This window comes from Haplochromis burtoni, unplaced genomic scaffold, assembly GCF_018398535.1.
Source record: "Haplochromis burtoni strain Fernald_Lab_line unplaced genomic scaffold, NCSU_Asbu1 Contig_92, whole genome shotgun sequence".
Lineage (NCBI taxonomy): Eukaryota > Metazoa > Chordata > Actinopteri > Cichliformes > Cichlidae > Haplochromis > Haplochromis burtoni.
The window spans coordinates 1,519,572-1,543,010 of NW_024582453.1; the positions used below are offsets into that span (position 1 = coordinate 1,519,572).

Here is a 23,439-nt window from a genome sequence, read left to right on the forward strand (position 1 = left end):
ACACAAGAAGTGGAATCCTTCACTGCGCACATTAACGCTGTGGATAAAAACATCAAGTTCACCAGGGAAGACACAAAGGACAACTGTTTGCCTTTCCTGGACTGCGCCGTGCACATTGAAGAGAATGGCAACCTCAACATTGAAGTTTACCGGAAGCCCACACACACGGACCAGTACCTCCTCTTTGACTCCCATCACCCTCTGGAACACAAACTTGGAGTAATTAGGACCCTACACCACCGGGCAGAACATGTTCCCTCTATTCTTGATTTTGACCCAGGTGTCGCCTACATATCTGTACCAGTGGCTGGGTACTCTTCCTTTGAAAGAGCCAAGAGCCTTCCTTTCCACTTCCTCCATGTAAAGGTTGGCTACAATAGGTGACACGGGGGAGCCCATGGACATATTTCAAATATGTCTCACCACTACATATTTCAAATACAACGAGGGTTTCTACAGACAAAAACATGGCTGCGCCATGGGCTTAAATCTTAATTATCTCAGAAGCTGTTCACATCCACAAATATTTATTACCCAATGAAAACACTGAGCAGGATGGGTTTTCCTTGTTAACAGAATCATAACAAGAGACTGGAATAGTCCCAGGTAACTGGAGCAGACATGGTCTTATATTTAGCAAGCCAGAGTACAAAAAACAACGTAAAACTAACGTGGAAGCAAAAAATTATGCTTCTTTGAATGAATGCACCTCAGAAACCTGTCATTTAAAACAAACATTGCTTAAGGATTAAATGCACTTAATGAAATCTTCTGATCTTTAGAGAATCTGACATGTTTGTTTTCTTACTGACAGTTAAGGCCAATGTCATCCCATTCCTGTAATTATGGAAAATATTACCAACAGCTTGAAAATTTATTTCAATCAATTTAATTCATTTCGGTCGACCTCCTATGAGCAAGCACTCAGTGATGGTGGGAAGAAAAAACTCCCTTTTTAACAGGAAGAAAACTGGCAGAACCAGGCTCAGGGAGGGGTGACCATGTAATGTCACATGTAACATCCCAGAGAGGGAAATGTCCCTATCAGATTTTAGCACTGACTGAAATGTTAAAGGTTTTTGCATTTCTGTTAACTAACAAACAATGAGTTGATGGGTATGTATGAGACGACAGAACTCGATTACCTCGATCATTGTTGCACTCTGCTTCAAAGCTGCTTCACTAACCTGACTTCATATTAAAATACATTTAAAATCCACAACCTTACTCTGGGTAAACTTGTTTTATTCAATAGAATCTATGTTTCCTCAGCATGTTTTGGAATCGAAAACATATTTTTGGGTGCCTCAAGGTTCCATCCTAAGCACCATCTAAGATGTCTGTGTCCTCCTTTGTGAAGCATTAATGTTACTTCAGAAATCTTGGTGTTACCAACAAAATCATCTGCATCGTAACGTGTTTTGTGACAGAAAGCTGGTTTCTGGTGGCTCAGCGCTCGGTCCGTGTCACCATCAAACATCCTATGTCCTCTTTCATATAACAAAAACTGTGTTGTTTTATAATGCAAGGTAATTATTTGTGTTACTTTTTAATAGTTTGATAGAAGGAAGCAGATTGTATAGATTTGATAGTGAATTTTTGCTTTGATAGTGAATGGACCAGCATGCACATGTGATCATTTGTCATTCTTAAAGACACTGGAGGCCAATATTTGTCGATTTCTTTTTTGCCTAACAAGTTTAACAGAAACCAATAAATCAGGAGCGAAGAAAAGGGAAGCTCTACCTTTCTTTTGCAGTATAGCGCTACCGCTGCGCCTCCCTATGTGGTTCTCCACGTAACAGGTATAGTTGGCCAAATCTCCGTCCTCCACGGCATCAAATGTTAGGGACAGCTGCACTTCCTTCTCTCCTAAATGCTCCCTCACCACCCTGGAAAAGAAACATGCAAGAAGTGGATTCACAAAGCAGTGATATTAAATCTTTTATTGTGATTTACTGTAATACACTCAAGACTTTAACTTGGAATTTCTACTTGTGCAAATTGCATCAGGAGGGAAGTAAACACATGTAAATTTTAAAGATGAGAGAATCTCCTTGCCTCTTAATCTGTTCCATTAAAGATGAAGAAGCACAAGGAACATGGCGCTATAGAGCACAGTATATAGGGCAGATTTTAAAAGAAAGAGAGAGCGAAAAGAAAAGAAATGAGGGCAGAAGAAGCAAGGAGCCATGTCTGGAAAACACTGGCGACAGCTGGAAAAAGCTCTCTCCTTATGGTGAGGTCATACTCCTTTTAAGCCTGTGAGGCTGTGAGGAAGAGGGGCTGGAGGAGACTGAACTGATGTCAGGGTCACAGAGTGCACCTTTAAACCTGGTGAGGTTCAGCCATAACCAGTGAGATCTTAGCTCAGGTGGCAGATTCAGAGCAGTGGCACAGATGGTTCAGCCACATAGGCTGGGTACATTTGAACATTTATTTAATAAAAGCTAGTTTCATGTAATTGACACCGTTATGCATTTATTGCATTTATTTATTCTATTCATTTCTGTTCACAGCTGTTGTATGTTATTGCGGGTATGCCTGTCTTTTAATTCCAAGACATTATGACCTTTACAGTGACAATTGTGGTAGAGTTAGCTCACTAAGAAGAACTGGCTGGCTGATATCTGTTTAATGTTTCTGCTGGAGTCGTTGGAAAAGACGGGAAAGAGGGTGAAAGGAGAAGGTGCAAATCAAAAAGTCAGCATCCTCAAAAATTTGAAGCAGAAGCTTTTATTCGAGTCACCACTAAATTCAGAGTGAGGAATCTAGCGATTCATTAGCTAGCTAATGTTGTTATGTGGAAAACCCCCAAAACAACATGTAGCTAACGACTGCTTATTCTTGGACTTGAAAGCAGAAAACTAATTATCCTGGCTTACTCACATTAATGGCTGACATCAAATAAACATGTTGTGCATAAATAGCTTATCATATTTTGGAAAGTCAATACAAGAAAACAAAGCAAAAACAAACAAACAAACAAACAAAAACCCTTCCAGATGCTTTGGCGTCCATGTGCACTTCTTCACCTCTTGATGTAGAAAAACCCAAAGCTTGATTGTCCAGTTGTGAAATCATAGACCCTAGAAAACTGTGGAAGCTGTGATTGAACAATTACTGTATGAATGAGGATTTTATCAAACTGACATTTTTACGTGCCCCAGCAGATCTATTAACGAAATCTTTCAGCGGTTCAGGAGGAAGATAATTATGTAACAAACATGCTGTGAACTGAACCCTCAGTCAGCTTTTAATACTTGAGTAATTGAACCTCAGAGCAAATTATCTGGGACTGGGACAGCACCAGAAGTGTTAAGTCGCACCTAAACAAGCTTTCAAAGTTTCACATGGGTAATGACACCAGAAGTCTTTAAAAAGTCATTATTTTTACATTAAGCTGTGATCACAGTCCAGGAACATCTTCACTATGTGGTGAGTTATACTTCATGAGTGTTATGAGCTCTTTTATATGAAAAATAAAGACAATACAACGTTAAGTGTAGAAAACAAATTTTACCGCAATGCAGCATCAGATTACTTACAAAAATGAAAAATAAATTAAAAGTAATATTGTTGATGTTTAGCCTGTCTTGGTTTAGTTGCAGGTTGGGGTGGATTGGTTTGGATTTCTAGTAATTGGTTCAACCACACAAGCAGGCAGCAGGATTTTGGAAATAATGAGCGTTTTCAGTGCAGAATCAGCACTCTTGTCAGAAACAGGCGAGATGGTCCACAGGATTTTGTTATCCTTCTTCTGTACAGTATGTGCTGCATTGACTCAGCGTACAGTACAGTAATCCAGACTGGCCACATTGTAATACACACAGGGGTTGAACCACATGGGAGTTGGCACAGTCCAACCATGACAAGCAGCGATGAGACACTGTGTAGTCATTTTCCTGCAGCTCTGTTTGTAATTCACCACAGAAATGCGCTGTATCTGTCACTTGAGGCTTGTATCCAAGTGGCTGCATGCAAAGAAAATTGACACGCAAACTTTCAGCACAGGCATTCCCATTGGGAATTGAACTTCTAACCTCCTAAATATTCATGCTTTCCTCTTCCCTCGTGGCACCAGAGGCACAGAAAGAGCAGTGAAGTCTCAATGCAGGTTAATAATGATGGATAACATTACAGAAAGGGTTATGAGACTCAAAATGTCAAATGTGCCGGAAGACATACAGCAAAATGACTACCACCATCTCTGCATGTACGTCTTTTTTTTCCTTGCTCCGTGTCAGAGATTTTCAGTGTGTGCATCACTTTGAAGTCTCCTAGGACAGTGCATCAGGGGTTGCTGTCAAAAGATGAGACTTGCTAAAATGCTTAGTTTAAAACACATCACTCCTCTCCCTTTTTCTCACCTTCTAGCCATTAGCTATCTATATCCTACATCTCCTTTCCTTCTCCTCTTTCTGTCCTCTGGTGATTAAATGGGTACATTTCAAAATAAAAGTCACTGTTAAAAGCACAAGTTTTTCTCCTCATAATCTGCACATCTTGGTGAAAGTGACACCATCAGCCAAAGTATCCTTCCTCCCTGAGTTCAGCTACATGTATGTGCTAAGCTGTATCTCAAAGGTCAGCACTGTGTGCATGCTCATCATTTGTATCATCTTTGCCTCCACTTGTGTTGCTGTTCTGATGATATCAAGGCCTACATCTCTTGTTGTGGCTTTCCAATCACCCACAGCCAGTCCCAGCAGATGGCTTCCCCTCCCCAGGTCTCTTCTTGCTGAAAGGGAGTTGTTCCTCCCTGCCAATGTGAAGTGTTTGCTCATGGGGGTGGTTGTCTGATCAGCTGGGTTCCCTCTCAAATATAAAGTGCCTTGAGATGACTGCTGTTGTGGATGTGACCACACAGCTCACTTCAACCAAATGAACTGACTCACCAAATGGAATCAGGCCAAGTTTGCTTAACTGAACTTAGATCTAAGAAGGTCATCGTCGCTGGTCCCAAAAGTCGAACAAAAATCACACACTGTGCTCTTCTATCATATCTATCATCTCTGCTCTTCTCTTTCTCCGCTCATGTCTGAAGGCTTTGATGGATGTGCAACTTTGATTTGAAAATAAAACACAACAACTGCACTTTTCTTTAAACAATAAATCAGTCTTTGTTATTGAAACTGATACCTTAGATACACCCAGACCCAACTACAGTAGTATATATATATATATGTGTTTTTTAGTAGTTTTTTTAGCATTTTCTTTGACACAGATACTGAGGACAGCCAGAAGGATAGATGGGTGGGATGACATGCAGCAAAGGGCCTAGGGCAGAATTGAATCCAGGTAGCTGCAAGAAGGAATAAGCCCAGAGTAGAAGGTCTCACAGCTTATAAATCAAGAAATCAAGTCAGCTATGGAATATTATTGATAGCAGATCCACCAGAGGAATGGGCTGGCAATATTTGACAGTCTGTTTGTGGCCTTATCCTATTTTTCCACTATCCCAAAAGTCTGGTACTACTCTCCTCCTCAAACAGATTCCCAGGTTTCCAATCCTACAACTCTTCACTTCATGTCAACAGTGCTCTTCTCCTCCTTCTGTACCTCCCTGAACTTCTCCACTGGAGTGTAGCGATAACACAGGTCAGACCTCTGAAGGTACCCTGTTGTACAGTATGTAGTAGCAAGATGTTTGCAGTACATCATTCAGTCTTCTAAGCTGCGAGCTGGACCCATCGTGGATCAAACAACTCGTTTCTGTATTATTGATGCTTTGTCTCCTCAGGCCGTTGTACTTGTCACTGCCGACAGGAAGAATAAAATAAACCTTTCTGTTTCAAGGTGTTCCCAATTGCAATGCAGACCTCAACTTTTTAACATAAAAACCCTGCTTCCCTCCTACTTTAGCACCTAGAACGGGCTAACTACCATGCTTCATGACAAAGAAAATATAAGGTAAAATAATGGTTGATGATGAGGTTGTGAACAGTGAAGCAGTGAGGCTTTGACAGCAGTTGGACTGGACAACAGATGTGAATTTCAAGCAGGTAAAAAAAGGCCTCTCTGCATCAGTAGACATATGGGCTGCCTTCAAGTGAAAATATGAAGCAAGCACTGGCCCAAGTGGAAATACTGTAATTACCAATTCATTGCACATGAACGAGCTGCGGACTGTGATAGCTGAGTTGCAGAAACGTGAAGAAGCTGGACAGCGGTGAAGCTGAGCTCAGCCAACAGCTGGAGTAAAACTGATGATACTGCTCATATATATTGTCTCGCCTGCTATTTTAACCCAACATACTTAAACTACTTAGACTATGGATTTACATTTTCCAGAAAAAGAAGTAAGGTTTCACAAAGAGAGGCACTTGTTGGCAGGAGTTTTTTCTCCACAAACTCGCAGCTTTATCACATCCTCTTGGGTGCTGCAGGGTGTGAGTGTGTCAGTAAGAGAGCAAGCCTTGGTAATTACAGGTATTCCCATTATCACAGAGGCTACGAGACTGTGTTTGACACTATGCAAACAGACATAGACAAAGTTCTCGGGCCAGTGCTGCAGGACGTGGGGAAGGGAGCTTAATGTGGACAGATTAATGGGCATCACAGCGGGAGTCGACCTGCTGGAGTGCGATTGTGGAACTTGGAATAGCAGTATGATTGGATCAGAGGTGGCCAGAGGACTGGACTGAAAGATTGAGAACTCATCAGGCAAAGGTTAATTTAATACTATGGGGCATGATTAGTTTCAAGTTTAAACACTCCTACTCATGTACCATGCTGCTCTCTACAACATCATTTTCCCGGGAGAGAACATTTTCAGAGGGCAGGAGGTGGATTAGCAGTCGCAGATACATTCTTGAGGTTCCAGTCTTGGATTGGTAAACAGCTCTGCTGCTGGAGTGTCCTCCAGCAAGACACTGAAGGTCACATGGCTTCAGAGCCACTGTTGCTATGCTGACTCTGACCTGTGACCTCCCCCATGAAGGGAGGAGGGCAAGAGGATTTCCCTTTAGGGGAGATAAACATTCATATCAGTATTGCTGTGCTCGGCTGATAACATGATCTGTGAAGGCTCTTTGAGCAGAAGTGAGCATTTTACTTTCTAATATTAAAGCTTTGATTACAGCTCTTAGTGTGTCAGTTAAACACACTAATGCCCACATGCTGCAGTTTGAACATTTAGATTACATTACTACGTTGCACTTTTTCTTTAACGTGATGGTGCAGAAGTATTGCTCGAAAGGGAGCAGCATTAACCTGAATAGGGGAAAAACAGTGACACACACAGTGTAGATGATACATTAATCCTTGCCAGAATCTTAACTGAGTTTAAGTAGTGCGCTTAAAGAAAACCAAACAGGCTTTTGCTTCTCATACGACTGCTTATTATGTCTAAAATTAATAAGCTGATGTGATAATCTAAAGAGGCCATGATTGGCCAGGTCACAGTGCAGGATGAAAACCAAACCAAATATTTGTCAGTTTAAATCATTTTAAAGATATAATGAAGGGAGAAGCAAAACTACAGACCACCACAGCCCCACCTGTGTGAACTGAATGAAACTTTTGTCCATCTCAAATCACCACATGCACTCTGCCTGATCATCAAGAATACTCCTGCAAAGGCTCGGGTTTGAGTCCAACCCGTCACCCTTTGCTGTGTGTCTCCCCGCTTCTCCTTGCTTTCCTGTCTCTCCTGACTTTCACTATCCAATAAAGCCAAAAAATATTATTAAACACAAAAATTAAAATTTCAGCACATTGTCCTCTTCGAATAAAATGAAATTCCAGATGGTACCCAAAAATATAACTCTGAAAAGAATTTTGTTAATTATTTTCATATTTTTCATTTCCAGGACCTGTGAGTTACAGCACCATCGTGAAAATCCAGCTTTCTTTTTGTATTACTGTAAAATTCAACAACACACCATTCAGAAATTGTTACTGGTTGTCTTTTGCAATGTAAAGTTTCTTTGTCAGTGTGTGATTTTTTTTTAAATTTAAAATTTTCAGACCATTTGAAATATATCTGGTCCACATTAAAGATCCTGATTTATTTTGATGTTAAGAAAGACCGGTGCAAACTTCAGGCTTTTATCTTTAATAGTCTTTGACATATTCATGTTCAAATGTTGACTCATATTTCAGTGCGTGGTAGTGGGCCGATGGACTATTTTTCAAAAAAGTGTATCTTAAAAACTATTTGATATATGAAGCTAAAACTTCTCAGCACTCAATATATATGTTCAAACTTTGGACCTTCAGATTGGAGTTGGCACGATGTGCGGTTGGAATGACCCATGGACTAAATGTTTTGCTCAGTTAAAACACAGGTGCTGAATTTGCAACAGCAGTCAGTAGCATTTAGTGCTCATCTACTAAACATTGAACCCCATCGGACCTAAACTTTGCAGTTACGTCTCCAACATGAACTCAGGTAGTAGCACATTATTTAGCTTGACTACTGTTGCTTAGAGGAGATGATGCAGCTGTAGCTATAACTGAAGTAGCTAAATCCATACACAAATTAAATATTATGATTCATGAGTCTGCAGCACTCATGCACATGAGTATTAACAGGTGAGTTAAGAGTCAGGCTGGATTTGTCTGGTCTAATCCTGCCTACCTTATCCCATCTTACTTTCAAAGACCACTTCCAGAGCCTTTCACGGGCTCATTTATTTACAGAAAAGATGACCACCATGCTGCAGGCTGTTTGAAATACATTGCTGTCTTAGATGCGCTGGGAAAGTCTGTCTGAACTTCTTGTGATCTCCACTAAGATTTGAAGTGACTTTCTAGCTCCTTCGCTTTGCAGAGTGAAAAAGGGCAAATGCTTTGAAATGAGGCGAGTTATATGAGATCACCCACTGAAAAAGAAAAAACAAAGAAAAGCAGTGTGGTGTTTTATAGCACTCTAAATTTCAGGTATACTCAATAGATATCTGTGGTTGTCCTGGTCCCGCCCCTAAAGATCTAATCAGTAGCTGTAACTGTAACAGATTAACAAATCAAGTATTCGCACTGATGCGTGTGCATACTTCAGGTCCTGACTGTTTCAGGTGTGTGACATCAGGCGTATTGCTCTACTTGTTATCTCAGTAAGTATAAAAACCAAAAATCTATGTTGGATAACTGTGATCATTTGTTCTCTGTGCTCTGGTGGGATATACTTGAAATATGAAGCCATATTAATGTATACAAATACAACATACAGGGAAAAAAGATTTTAAGCAAAGTCAGCAAACTTTACCTGAATTAAGCTAAAACATTTTGCCCTGTACTGTGCACATGCGCTGCAACGTGATTGGCTAATATGTCTCCGGTTTCAGTTGTTGATTGGTTCTTTTGGGACAGGTTTAGGACTCACAGACTTGAGGACTGTTTCAGTGCAACACGCAGGGGTGTAGCAAGTCAAGTCTCTACCTCATTTTACACCTTTTGCATTGACCCACTGGAGAAAGCAACAAGACTGCCATCATTCCCGCCTCCCGACTGAACAACGGAGATTAATTAAATAACATTTTTTGCTTTCAACTTCATCTTTTATAGATTTTGATGATAAACTGTTTTATGTGTAATTAATAGATGTTAGACATAGTTCTCTTAACTCACATTGACTGTATGTGTGTGTGTGTGTGTGTGTGCACATGTGTGAGACAATGTAAATTCTCTGATGGTTACCATAGCGATCCAGCAGGTTGTTCTAATGATATTTGATGCCCCGCAGACAATCAGGCTTTTCCCAATAGACTCCAATGTAATTGGTCCCAATAGGGGAGAAAATGAATTCAATTTAACTTTATTATTAGAATTCATAATTTTTTTTTTTTAGAAAAGTTGAGAAGAAAGCTGTCAGAAAACCCTCAATGAGTCATAAATCACGAGAGACCAAATTAGATCCTGACAGTGTGAGGAGAGCAGCTGGAGTCGAGCCTATTCAGAAATTAATTAACAATAGAAACCTGTAAACTTGAGAGAATGTAATTGATACTGTCTTGCAGTAGATGTACTTAGAATTTACTTGCCCCCCACCCTCAGGACACTGATTTCAGGATCATTTTGAGTATGTTACTGAATCAGTGCTTCTCTAGAAAATGGTTTACTTACTTCATTTCAGTTTCCTTAATATGCCCTGCAAGTTCTTCAACAAATTTTTCTCCTTTCATCCAGTAGATGATGGGCTTTCTGTTTTCTCCACTGTAGCCAAAAAATGCCTTGCAGTCCAGACTGAGAGGCATACCTGCAACACACAGCACAGCAATGTTAGACGCCACACGGTGCCACACGGAGGATGAATTTGCACTGTTTTGCAGCTGAATCTTTAAACCAGCTGCAGTCCAGGCTGAAGGTAAAACACACATTAAAGATGACACCACACTGAAAGTTGAGCACAGAAGGAGTCATTAAACAAATCTGGCACATTTTGGTTTATATCCTTTCTCATTTCTCCAAAGAGGTGTCCGGATGATAGGGAGCCACAGGGAGCCAGTGCAGAAAACTACTCGATGTGTGTAGCTGGGTGCCTGCAGGGTCCCTTTGAAATGAGAACCTGAAATAATTGCTGCCTCCTCCTGGTGACAGTAATATCACTTTAAAGAGAAGTGTGCAAACACATTTCTGAAATCATGAGAGGAAACAAAATCACACTAGGTAAAATACTGCTGTGTATCATAAGCTGCAGCACTGCCAACCTTTCACCTGAGCAAATGAGTCTGTGGCAACAGGTGGCATACACAGGAAATGTAGTGTTAGTGAGGCAAACACGTGTCAGCACCAGTGGATTTCTTTTTAACTTACATGGTAAATATATGATTTTCCTAAGGATCTACAAATCTACTTCATAAGATCCTCCTGTACGGTCCCCTTGATTTTGCTAGCCCCAAAATATGAATGCAGGGTCCAAGACCTGGACCTTCAAGTGCTTATTTCCTGAAGTCAAAGGAAAAGCTGTGTACTTAGTTTGTGGAGAGCAGATTGGTATGTTTAAGGGTTAAAATTTGAATCATCATTATGAAACTATACACAGAGAGAAATACGAGAAACTGACTGATGCAAAGTGGGATTGGACATCAGAACCTTTGCTAGCAAAGCTCCAAAAGCAATGAGGACTGTTTTCAAGCTTTACAAATTCAGGGATGATTTTCCTCCAAATCACAAAAACTGTGAAATTTTCTGTGATAGTGAGTAAGAAAGAATGTCGATGGACTCCTAATATGACCTGAGAAAAAAGAAGAATGTGCTTGAACTGTAAAACAGTCACTTTTCAAATGAATCTGGAGCTTTTGTTGAAAAGCAAAGTGAACAGTTTTCTTTTTCTCAGCAGCTCTGGAGGAGAGCGATGTGACACAGACCACTACATACCTGGCAGCTCTGTACTCAATGAAAGGGGCTGTTACAAGAAGTTATTTGTTTATAGAGCTAACTGCATGCTTGGACAAGTTTTCTGACAAACTTGAACAGTTCACTGGATTTCAAGTGACTCAATTTGACTCTCAGACACAATTGTGTTTGTTTATGTAATTACTGTAAAAAACAACAACTATTGTTTATATTCACATTATGTGGCAGCACACCTCTTAACCGGCACTAGAAGGCATGAGCACATCACCCCTGTCCTCGCTAACTTATCCCATCAAATATCGCATTGATTAATCGCATTGATTAATCGCATTGATTAATCGCATTGATAACTTCATCATTTCAGGTTTATAGCGCCATGATATTAAAGTTTAAATTAGCCACACATTTACTGACAGAACAGAAAATGTTTCGAGTCGATTCATATTCACTAATATGCCGCTTGTGGCAGATGGCCCCCCCTCCCTGAGCCTCTGGTTTTCCTGTTAAAAGCGTGTTTTTCCGTCCCACTTTCACAGAGGGCTTGCTCAGAGGAGGCTGTCTGATTGTTGGGGTTTTCTCTGTATTGTATGATGAGGTGACGGTGATTTGGAGCTATATAAATAAAACCGAATTGTGACTGAAGTGCAAATTTTCAGCTTTAATTCAAGGGGTTTAACAAAAGTATTTCATTAAATTCAGTTGCATAGTGTACTTGCAGCTTAATTAGTTTGAGCCATGAAGCTTTGATTCTGCAGAGCTCCATATTCAACAGATGTGTACCTTTAATGTATTACTACTGGAAGAATCAATCAGCAATACTATGAAATCACATGTAAATACACATCTATGGGCAGACAGTATCCACACACACTCATGTAAGACCTTGAAACCCCCATCACTCTATGATTACAGCTATCAGTGGTGATGATGGAGTATTAATGAGCATTCTAATGAGCGCTACCTCGTTAGGCAGTCAATTAGCAGATAATTATGATAGACCTTGGTATTATCATAATGATAGCTCTGTCAGCACAGTCATGAACCAACAGTGAATGTTAACATTCGGTCTATGTCTGTGTGTTTGTTGTCAGTTTTGACTTAAAGTTAACACTTAAGGTGTTGTTTTTTCATGCGTGGGAAAAGCAGCTTCTTCCTTTCAAGCTTTGGGGGGTAATTATCTTTTTCAGAAGAAATTAAAAACATTTAGAGCAGCAAAAGTAAAAATCTTCACAAACTGGTTACAGGTTGAATAAACATGAGGTTTCCTTCAGTTGGTCAATGCCAAAACGCAACTGTTTTCATATGGAAATGTCTTTATGTTTGGTGTCACTGCGCTGCTTATTTTGATTGATGGAAAAGGACGAGGGGGCTTTGACTTCTGCCAGTCTCGAAATTAGAATTTCTAACAAACTCAGAGAAAAAGTGCCCACTGAAGCCTCACATGTCTTGTGTGTGTGTGTGTGTGTGTGTGTTGGTGGGCTTGCGTGGGATTTTTCTTTTTTTTACCTTTGAGCCTAGTCAGACATCATCCTGCAGTACAGGCGTATAAATACACACACACTTTAGAAATCAGTTAAAAAAGAAAAAAAATCTGGCTTGGAGTGAAATTAGTTTAGCTTGATTGTGTGTGTGTGTGTGTTTGTGTGAGTAAGTAGGTGTGTGTATTTGAGCTCTGCAGTAATTGATTAGCACCCTGAGGGTGTGTTTGTGTTCTCAGCATGCTATGGTGATTAAAATCATCAACTTTGTTTGCACTTGTGTGGCGTGAGGGTGTGTGTCAGTGTGGGCGAGTGACTTTGTGTGTGCGTATCTCTCCAGTAAATAGAAACGCAGCCTGCATTTAATACAGCTGAGTCGAGTCATTGTTCCTATTTGTGGCTGTAGCGGCAGGATATTTGTGAGAAGCTGAGGAAAAATGAGGGCTGGTGCTGTATTGTTGTCATTAATAAGAAAGACTGACAGGAATTTTCTCAAGTTGGTGCATCACTGTTTCACACTGCTCCTCTGTGTGATCACAACTATGTTCTGTTTTCTTTGGTGTGACAAACAGAGGAAGGACTCACTCTCCCCGATCACAAGTGAGTTTGCAAACAGAAGTCATGTGACCACAAAGTCAAATTCAATCTGATTCCACCTCTTTGTATCGTTATTGTAGCCCGACAGCCTTGTCTGTACTCCTCAGTGTAGCGTCGCTGGTATTTAGAGATGCACATAAAGAAGCAGCTGAATATGAGAATCGGTCCAGACTTTGCTTTGTCCTTGGTTTAGTTTTTTAAATTCATTTTTTATCCAAGCAAAAGGAGCTGCTGGTATCAGACATCGACATCTGTTTCCTTCGGCCCGTCTTGTGCGTTTTGAGGTCCTTTCCTGTCAAAGGCTCGTGCTGCATTCTAACAGTGAAAAGTTCTCATTGCTGTTCATTTATTACACTGGGTTTATTCATTTCAGATACATCTAAAGAAATGAACAAATTAATTTAATCTTGAACTGAAGGAAACCACTCTGAATTTGAAGGTTGTGGGAATGCACTTAGCATCCATGTGTGAAGTAAGCAGCACTGTAAACTGCTATCGAAGTGCAGGTTAATGAGTGTCCACAGTAAACTGTAGGCAACACAGAGAACTTTCACAAACTCAGAGGTGTTAATGCAAAACCTGGATTTTGTCCTGGGGGTTCACGCAGTGAGCAGTGCCGTTGTCCTTCGCAGTTTAGAGCACTTTGTTGCCTTTCACAGTTTCAGTTTCAGATCCACATAATTTTGTTTTAGATCACTAAAACTACCAAAGCAGACAAATGTTTCTAGCAACACAAGCTATTAAAAATTTGCAAACAAGATGTGTAACTGTTGAACCTTAGTGTACAGCCTGTGTGGACAAATTTGTATGCCAACCTCCTTGCAACTAGTAAACATCAACGGTTCCTCCGTGATTGCATTGATTTATTTTTCTGTCCAAGACCCATTGCAAGTAGTTGACCAATCGCTGACGGACCTCTTTCAAAGGCAGATGCACAAGTTGCTTGGTGGGAGGCAATCTGCCTGCAAACACTTGCACTGTGACTCAGACTGATTGCAGTCACTCTTAGCCAGATTGGTGAGAGTTTGCAAATAATTACCAACTAATTTATGAATGCTGACAGATTGCTAACACATTGTAATCAATGAAAGTCAGGTTGCACCAATCAGGACAACTCATCTGCTTTGTGTCAATATGCAACAAACGGCTCGACTCAGGTGGTTGTCAACTGGTTGTATTCTAGTTACATCGAGTGGACGAACTTTCAGTTTCAAATCTATGAGATTCTCGCTGAACTCTGAAAGTGAGAAGTTAATGTGAATCTCTGTGCATGTAAATGGCAACAGATTTGTTAATCACTAACCGACAGCAGACTGAATCTGTTTTGTTGCCGTTTTATTGCCTCCTCGATGCACCAAAGCTGTTCCGAAGACGGCAAGTGACTGCAGATTGGCTTTGCCAAAACATTAAACAGGCCGTCCACACTTAAACCCCTCAGTGTGGATGATGACAATCTGTCTTTAAAAAGAAAGAATTTTGCATTTACTCAGGATATCTTTGTCTAAAACCAGGTAGCAGTGGTGATGTAGTGATATAACCCCAAAGGAGGTTTGCATCTCCTGCGGGAATTGAACTAGCGGGCTTTGGCTTGTCAAGTAAATGAGCAAACCACTACACATAGGCACATAGTGGCATGCAATATTACATTTAATATGAATCTTACTGTTACCGAAATATTTGGTGGATGTACAAATCAGCTCTTGTTTGTTTTAAGTTGACATTTAAAATCGGTCTCAAATGAACAGCAGAGTCACTGAACACCCGCCGGTTCTGAATTATGTCATTTGTTTTGACAGCAATATCCCAAATTCCAGGATGAACTGAACTGCGATGCCAGCAATATTTCATATAGATGAAAAGTGAGGAAAAGGGACACGATAAGATGGGAAATTCATATAAATCTGGTGTCTGTCTTACTCACTTCCTGTAAATCTTATAGCTGGTATTCACATCATTAGTCTGTTTCACTTGTCACTCTTTGGGGTTCCCTGTTCTTTGCTTTTCACATTTTATCACTAAAATAGATCTTCGCTCAAATCTCCTCGCCTCCCAGCCTTTTCCCTCTGTGCGTCAAGATGTTTTTGTCGTCATGCTGTCCCTCGTCTGTCTTTTCATTTGCTTGCTCTCCCTCTTTCCTTTTATAGAAATCTTTCACCTGCAGCGTGCTTTCTATGTGCGGACAAATGCATATTTTATTATGCAAATCCAGGTGATTTTATGCACCTTACACGAGAACTGTTGTAAAGAGTACGACAGGCAGAATAATCAAAGTACTTCTGAAACAGTATATGTCAATGAGATTATTTTTCTGGACAGCATACCAAACGTGTGTGTGTGTGTGTGTGTGTGTGTGTGTGTGTGTGTGTGTGTGTGTGGGTCTGTGTGTGTGTGTGTCGGTGTGTCAAAGGAAATGACAAAAGATGCAGAAAACATTCATGGTAAAGGATTGTAGTGAGTGAGAAGTAGCTGACAACTCTTAACGAGGGAAAGGTAGCAATCATTGAACCAATTCACCTCCGCTACCACCCAACACACACACACACACACACACACACACACACACACACACACACACACACACACACACACACACACACACTCTGAGAGAATCCTCCATCACTTGACTTGACAAGTATGGTTAAAAAAAGAAAAAAAAATCACTTAACAGACCCAGAATTACTTTGACTGTCATATATTTTTATATTCCCCCATCATCTGCGATTCACCCTTTTTATTAAACCTTGGCCTACTTAACACCGAGATTAATGTTAAATACATATTATTGGATTGAATTGTCCCTTCTCCCCTGGATATTTATGGTTGTCAGGGGAAACCTGGCTGTGTTTCAGAGCAGATACTTAAGTTTCAATTAAGTCATTCCACTGAATTACTGGATGGTTTTTATCCAATGATTGATTCAACTGTTTCTACTCTGGCAGGTTTCTAAGAGTGAAGACAGACCGAATGATTCAATAAAATTATATTGGACAAATACGAGTTCTGGTGGATATGAAGGACCGAACAGAACTCTGTGGGAGAACTGTGAAGCTCCTGTGAGCCAGTAAATAAAACCAACTTAGAACAGCAACTGTTCATATCTGTTTAAAAACCCTATTGCTCTCTCCCTATTGATTTTAATAGAGGCTTTCAAAAAACTGCCTGGATTTGATCTGTTGTACCCTTGTGTCATCCTGTGTCACATAGCTAGCTTATTTGACCTCTGGACTGTAAGGGGGTGTAATAATCTTCCCTTAGTTTCCTCAGTAGGTTAGAACAATCTTAAGGTGGCACATTTATTTGAGGAGTAAATACGCACAGTCCAGTTTGGCTTTTACTTATTTTGACTGTGTTTAGACAGGTTGCGGTCATAGACTGTATCTAAAAGATGGAGGTGGCCTCTCAGTTTGTAAAGTGAAGTGCACACACAGGTGTCTTTGATATCATTGACTTTACTGTGTGATTACAGCCTCAGTCACTAATTTTCATGTCATATTGAATACGACATGACGATATTGACGATATTGTACTATTTATATGTCAGCTTGAAATATGGAGAGCCATTATATCTTATTCCAGGTAGACAGTAAACATATTCCTCTGCTTCTCTGTACGCCCTCTGCATGCTGCCTTTTTAGGACCCAGCAGATGTTGGAGCAAAGACCCTATTCACTTCTGACAGCTAGCCACAGTTAGACAAGGCTTGCATAAGCACATTGTTTAATTCTGGCAGCAGCATGCTTCAGTGACACTGATTTAACCAACGCACTGATCCTTTCCACATAAATCTTGCCTCTGTGCTAGAGAGTTAAAAAGAAAATCTGCAAGAACTGCACACGGCTGGAAAAACACTCATACTCTTAACAAGTCCAGACAGCTCCTCTGGAGCCAGATTGTACTCTGGCCTTAATTTAGGAGCACCAATTGTCAAATATTGCTAAAAACTCTTGTCACATACCACTGGTTCTCATCGTAGAGGTCTGGACCTTCAGGGGCTTGCTAAATAGCCTGGATTTGTGAAGCAGTGAAAAGACTCCAGTGACAGGAAGAACATAAATACTGGATTTACAAATAGTGTACTTGTATATTTGATGGGCACGTTGCATAATCTATAGGGATTATGCACTGTGGCTAAGAGGTTAATTATCATGTCTATTCCCAGGTTAGGGGCCCTGATAACACGCAGCATAAAATTAAATTATCTGTCTAAAGGAAAGAAGGGAAGTGCTGAAGGGAATGCAGTTAGGTGCATGGATGAATCGCGGCAGCTGAACCTTGGTGATAATATGTTCCAGAGCACAAGTCATTATTATAAGTTTATATATACTTTATGTTTCTCTTAACAGTTTATGATACACTTAATGGTCTTGACATTACATGGGTACACCCGTGACTTTATATTCCAAGACACTTGCTCAGATTTTATGCACTTTGCTCAGAAAGGGGAGCTCTTTGTGCACACAGCCCTGCCGATGACTCAATATTCTCAAAGCAAAAGCTACTACGGGAACTTTCTAAATGCTCCGAGCAGAATAGACCTAACAAGCAGAAAAAGATGAACATGATGAAATTCTTTCCAAAACAAAAGTCTTGTATATATGTATTTTAGCGCAGACTAAGATCAGCCTCACATCACACATGTCGCACGTTCTCGAGTAAAAGAGAAAGTCATCCAGAACTGAAACATAGACTTCCCATCTGCTTGTCACTGCGTGTTTCTGTCTCCCTCTTAGACACGCGCACACACACTTTCTGAGGAATGATCCATCTCAGTCCATCTGTTCATTTAAAAGCACACACAGTGTAAGACCTTAAGGTGATTTTGAAATGCTGTGGGTGTGTGTACGTGTGTCTGTGTGTAGACCAGGTATGGGGTGTGTGGGGGTTGTCTTGGTAACAGCTGAGTTTCGGGTCTTGGGCTCCAAGGGAACGCAGCTGCACATGGCAACACAGATGGTGCCTCAGACACACACACACACACACACACACACACACACACACACACACACACACACACACACAAGCTGAATGCTCACATACAGAAATGCATGTTCACACACTTAGGCCAAGCGCACATACACACACAAACACACACACACAGCCACGTGTAAGTAAGTGGGCAGCTCAGCTGTAACCTGGGAGGCTGTTCATGCTTTCATTTCTTCTATTTCCAGACATCCTGCCTCTAACAAATTATTCCATTTTAATTTTCAATCCTTTCTATTTTTAGGGAGGCTCTACACCGCACCGACTCTCCTCAGAAACGCCATCCTTTGTGCCAGATACATTTTTAGGGGAAAGTCACTGTTGTTTGTTGCCAAGCGGTCAATGCTGTAATTTCTCTATTTCTTTTATTATATGCTGCATTTCCTTCTCCCTAACTTGAATTTCCATAAGTGTTTTCAGCTGTGTTTTGTGATGGCTAGTGTTTTGACCAATGCATTAAACCATATATTTTAGATATAAGTTTTAACAGCCACCATTTTCTGAAATTTGATGTTTGAGAATAATGTATTTTGTCATAAATTCAGTTTATTTTGAAAACCTCAACAGGATCTTCAGCGTTATTGTGAAAGGAATATGTGGAAAATAAACAAGTGGACGGCGGAGCCACACGCTGGGTTTACTGTCGTTGTTGCTAACGACAAAAAACAGTTGCTTGTCCGACTGTAGTGTGGTTATATTAAATATATTAGATAAAGAGAGAACTAAGAAATTAATATAGCCACTACGGTGACCATCAACACGATGAAAAAAATATTGCCATAAACAGTTTATTTTACAACACCACGAAACAAACGACAGCGTAATATGACCCAATAGACGTTTTAATATCGTCATCCGATATAAATCGTTGTATCAAACAGCCCTATGTCTGTGCACTGGAGCAGGAGCTCTGTTTCGATTAGCTTAACAGTGGGAGCAGCTATGGTTGCTACAGCTATTGCTCGTCCAAAGTTAAAATACATTTCTGTCCATATCTTTAAACTCTGCACAAAATAGAATTTAAAATGAGTGTTTGTTGTTTTAGAATAGTTTGAGCTATCTGTATTTCCCAGTGCTTCCAGTCTTTTTGCTAAGCTAATTCACACTAAGCTAATCAACTCAACTCTTTCAGCAATCTGGTCCTTCTCCTTTGACTTCTGGGACCAAAAAGACATTTTTTACCCAGAGAGCTAGCTTACTGGATATGTTCTCTTTTTCAGAACATTCTCTCTAAACCCCAGAGAAGGTTGTGTGGGAAAAGTTTCTGAATACTCAAGACAGGCCGGCCTAGCACCAACAACCATGCAGCATACAAAGCCACTAAAATCACCTTTCTTGACAGTTCTGGCTCACTCTTTGAACTTCAGACTGTCGTCAAGACCATGTCTACATGCCTAAATGCACTTAGTTGCTGCCAATGTGACTGGCTAATTATACATTTGCATTAATGAGCTGACCACTTGAACTCTACAAGTTCTACAGTAACATTTTTCTAGCATCCCTGAACCTGAATAGTTACAATTTTATTGATTCTAAATTACAATAAAAGAAAAGAGACAGAAGTAAAATGCTATAATATGCAACGGTGTCGTTTTTAGATGTAAAATTTATGTTTAATTAACACATTAACATAGTATCTTCAACAGATGGTGTTAGAGTGCAGAAGCCAAGCTAATTTAGTTTTGATCAACCATACAGTTTTAGAACCCATAAACGAGGTTCCATCACTAACCATGATGAGGTGGTTCTGATGGAATTTGAGCCTATTAAACCCCTTTTATGTACTGAAATACTCATGCACATGTATACACACTCACACAGACAGTTTAATAAGGTAGCTGGCAATTCAAAAACAAATGGTTTATTTTTAAATTATCATTGCAATTAAACATTTTTAATACTGATGGAAAATCAGAGAAAGTTGGATAAAAAAAAGAAAATGAATCGAAAAGTTCAAAAGTTAATGAAAGTATTGCGAGTAATTTCACAGAAGTCCATTTTTAACATGTTTCCAGTGATATGGAACTGTTTGAAAGCCTCCTGCAAATTTTCAATATAATTTGACATTACACTCCTTCGAGAGAAACTGCATATTATTTGATAAATATGAGATGGGGAATCATTCCTTGAAATGCAAAGGCCCAATTTCCTGTCTAACAGGAAATGAAGCTGCCACAAGTTGGAAAGAGTCATATTTGATTATTGTGAATAAACTAAATATTTCTTCATATCTGACTTTATCACTCTTCCTTCATCGTCCTCTTCGTCTCGATTCATCCCCACAAACAAACACTCCCAGTCACACAGTGATACCACGTGAGGTGATTCCCATGAAAATAATAACTCTCCCAGGAAGGTAATAAAGGGAAATCCAGCCTCCTTCTCTGTCCATATTTGGCCATTTTCTGACAGCTCTAATTAACCAAGTCCTTAATGCATCTATACCTGACACTTGATTAGCTGGGGGGCTGGCCTCGTTAAGAACGGTTTTAAATTAACAGATGAAATTAGATTGGAGATTACATCAGATATGCTTGACAAGGTTAATTAAATGACCAGCCACAAGGGGAGTGTGTTAAATCCAACATCTCCAACAGATTCAGAACTGATATAGTTTGGTTCCTGATTCTAAATTACAGCAAAATACAAAAAGTTAAGACATTGTCAAATATAAATAAAACAGCTATGCAGATTAATGATACCTTAGGACTGGAAAAGTTAATGCAAACAGAAAATGGTGGATAGTTAATAATATTGACAGACTCCATGTATCTGGAAAGTGGTCCTAAAATGGACTGGGCTCAGTGGTATGGGCTGAGGAACACTTCTGAAAATTACTATCAGGAAACCGAAGTGGTCACTGTATCCAGCGTGAATTTCAAAGGGTAGCAACTTGATGGTATGAGTACACACAAGTGCACATGGGTGAAGGCATCATTGATGGTTAATGGTATGGTTTGTGAACTATATTAGTTGTAGTTTCAATAGGGCAAGACACGCCAAACTGGAATGGTAAATGGACTGGTTTGTATATAGTGTTTTTCTACTCTACTTTCTACTCAAAGAGATTTATACAACCCCATTTTCATATGTCTAAGTGTTTTCTATTCACATGAACGTACCAGGGGCATTGTGGGGTTCAGTGTCCTGCCTAAGGATACTTTGCCATGTAGACTGGAACAGCTAGCGATCGAACAGGCTAACTTTTGTTTAGCAGATGACCTTGTGACCTTGTCATTTTAAAGCTCAGTTTTTAAAACCTTACAATGTAACTACAGCCCAGCACATCCAGCAGTATATTCATGACTAACCTCGTATTGTGGATGGATGATCTCAGTTGTTCTCCTGACTGACTGATCTTTGGTCTGTTTACAGCATCCTGCCATGCGATTGCATTTGTCCCTAACCATCGGCAACCCTCATGTTAACTTTTATTGAGTGGAAAAAAGTTAGCGTTCATCCTCCAGCTTCATTGTGTTTATGTTATGCTAACACAGCTATGTAGCTAGCCACCACGTAGCACATCATTATATACCAGCTAGTCCAACTTCAGTAACCCTACAAACATCACTGCTGTTTAGTTTTCTGTCTTCATTTATGTTGGAAGTGATAGCAGAGCTGTACGTTTGAATTTGTTCAGAAATCTCTCAGTCAGAACATGCTGTATCATGTTTAGGTGGAAACTAGCGAGCTAACTTCCTGCTAACTTCTAACTCTGTTAATTGAATAAATTCTGTTTTCATGGATGCCTGGATGTTAATAATTGTTAATTGTTACACCTGGTAAAGCAGCAACACTAATCATTTTATTAAAGATGAAAGAATTTAGACAGTTTTTAACTCTCAGTGAGGCCGCAGTGTTCGTTTGACTGAAGCGGAGTTTGGACCCGGAAACGGCTAATGACTTAAAGACTGAACTGCAACACTGTAACAAACATGTCCCATTTAAAATGATCAATTTTTTTAAAAAAAAAATCCCCCATGCTTTTCAGTTTCTTATCAATTGCTAACAAGGTTATGGAAGCAATAGCATTTTCTTGTAAGGCAGGAGGGATTTCTATACTGCTTCTGGGAGAGGTCTGTCTGGAAGTTGGGGGAGACACACTGAGGGGTTTTGAACAATTTGTCCATCTTAATAAATAAACATCAATGTCTAGAGTTTGGACAATTTTGCTTCACATTAAGCCAGAAGATGTGTGTAAGCCTGCAGTCCAACCCAGGTAGGTCCCAAGCCACCACTGGAAATAAGGACAGAAAAGATGAATAAAAATGATAATAGGAATGAACAGATGGTTTTAGCCTTTGGGGTGGTTGGCTGTGAGCTGAATAAAGAAACAGGAATCAGGAGGGGAAGTAAAATAAAGGATGAAGAAAAGAAAAATCAAGAAAACCCACATGAGGTTAGGAGTACTAATAGTTTTGGTCTCAGTGGTGAAACTGTGTGTGTGTTGAGGGGTTTTCATGACAGAACTGGGTGGGAGGTGATGGCTGACTGACAGCTGTTACCCGAGAGTCCCAAATCATCCAAGAGTGTTCTACTTCTCTAGCTTAGAGCCAATGGTGAACAAAGTAAACTAAAACAGGATAGCGCTGAAAATTAAATTTGGTCCCTGATTTGTGTGACTCATTTGTGGTTTGAACAGCTGTAGGCCTTCAAATGACTGGACAGATTTAATTTTGTAAATAGTTTTAGGCTGCAGCTATTGCAGTATTCCCAGTTGAGCAGATCCTCATAGACTAGAGAGAAAGTTTGGTTTGTCGTTTAAAGGAGACCTGTTCCTCCAGTCCAACTTTAATTCTCGAACTAAAGTAGATATACATGTAAAATATATATTGCAAATTATTTACTTCAAAATAATACACATTCATATCATACACAGCCTTGTTATGAATAATAACAAACAAACAAAAACTATTGAGTTCTTATCTCTTTTTGGCCAAACTTCAATTTCCTCGTATTACCTGGTTTCAAAAAGGTGTGAACAGCAGGGACTGCAGTGCAGGCAATACTATTACATTCAATGGTTTCAATATGTGAAATGTTCAATAAGGGCATGCTCCAATATAAAAGTATATATATA

At 39.9% G+C, this 23,439-nt stretch overlaps 1 protein-coding gene across 1 annotated transcript in view; it reads right to left on the reverse strand.

The window, feature by feature from the left end:
• The window catches only part of LOC102294795 (X-linked interleukin-1 receptor accessory protein-like 2), a 512,221-nt gene that overhangs the window by 39,775 nt on the left and 449,007 nt on the right, over positions 1 to 23,439 (reverse strand). The window contains exons 8-9 of the mRNA XM_042222726.1: positions 10,069 to 10,201; positions 1,646 to 1,892 (exon numbers count right to left, since the gene is read on the reverse strand). Of these exons, the coding sequence (XP_042078660.1) occupies positions 1,646 to 1,892; positions 10,069 to 10,201 (380 nt within the window). The remainder of the gene's footprint in view (positions 1 to 1,645; positions 1,893 to 10,068; positions 10,202 to 23,439) is intronic.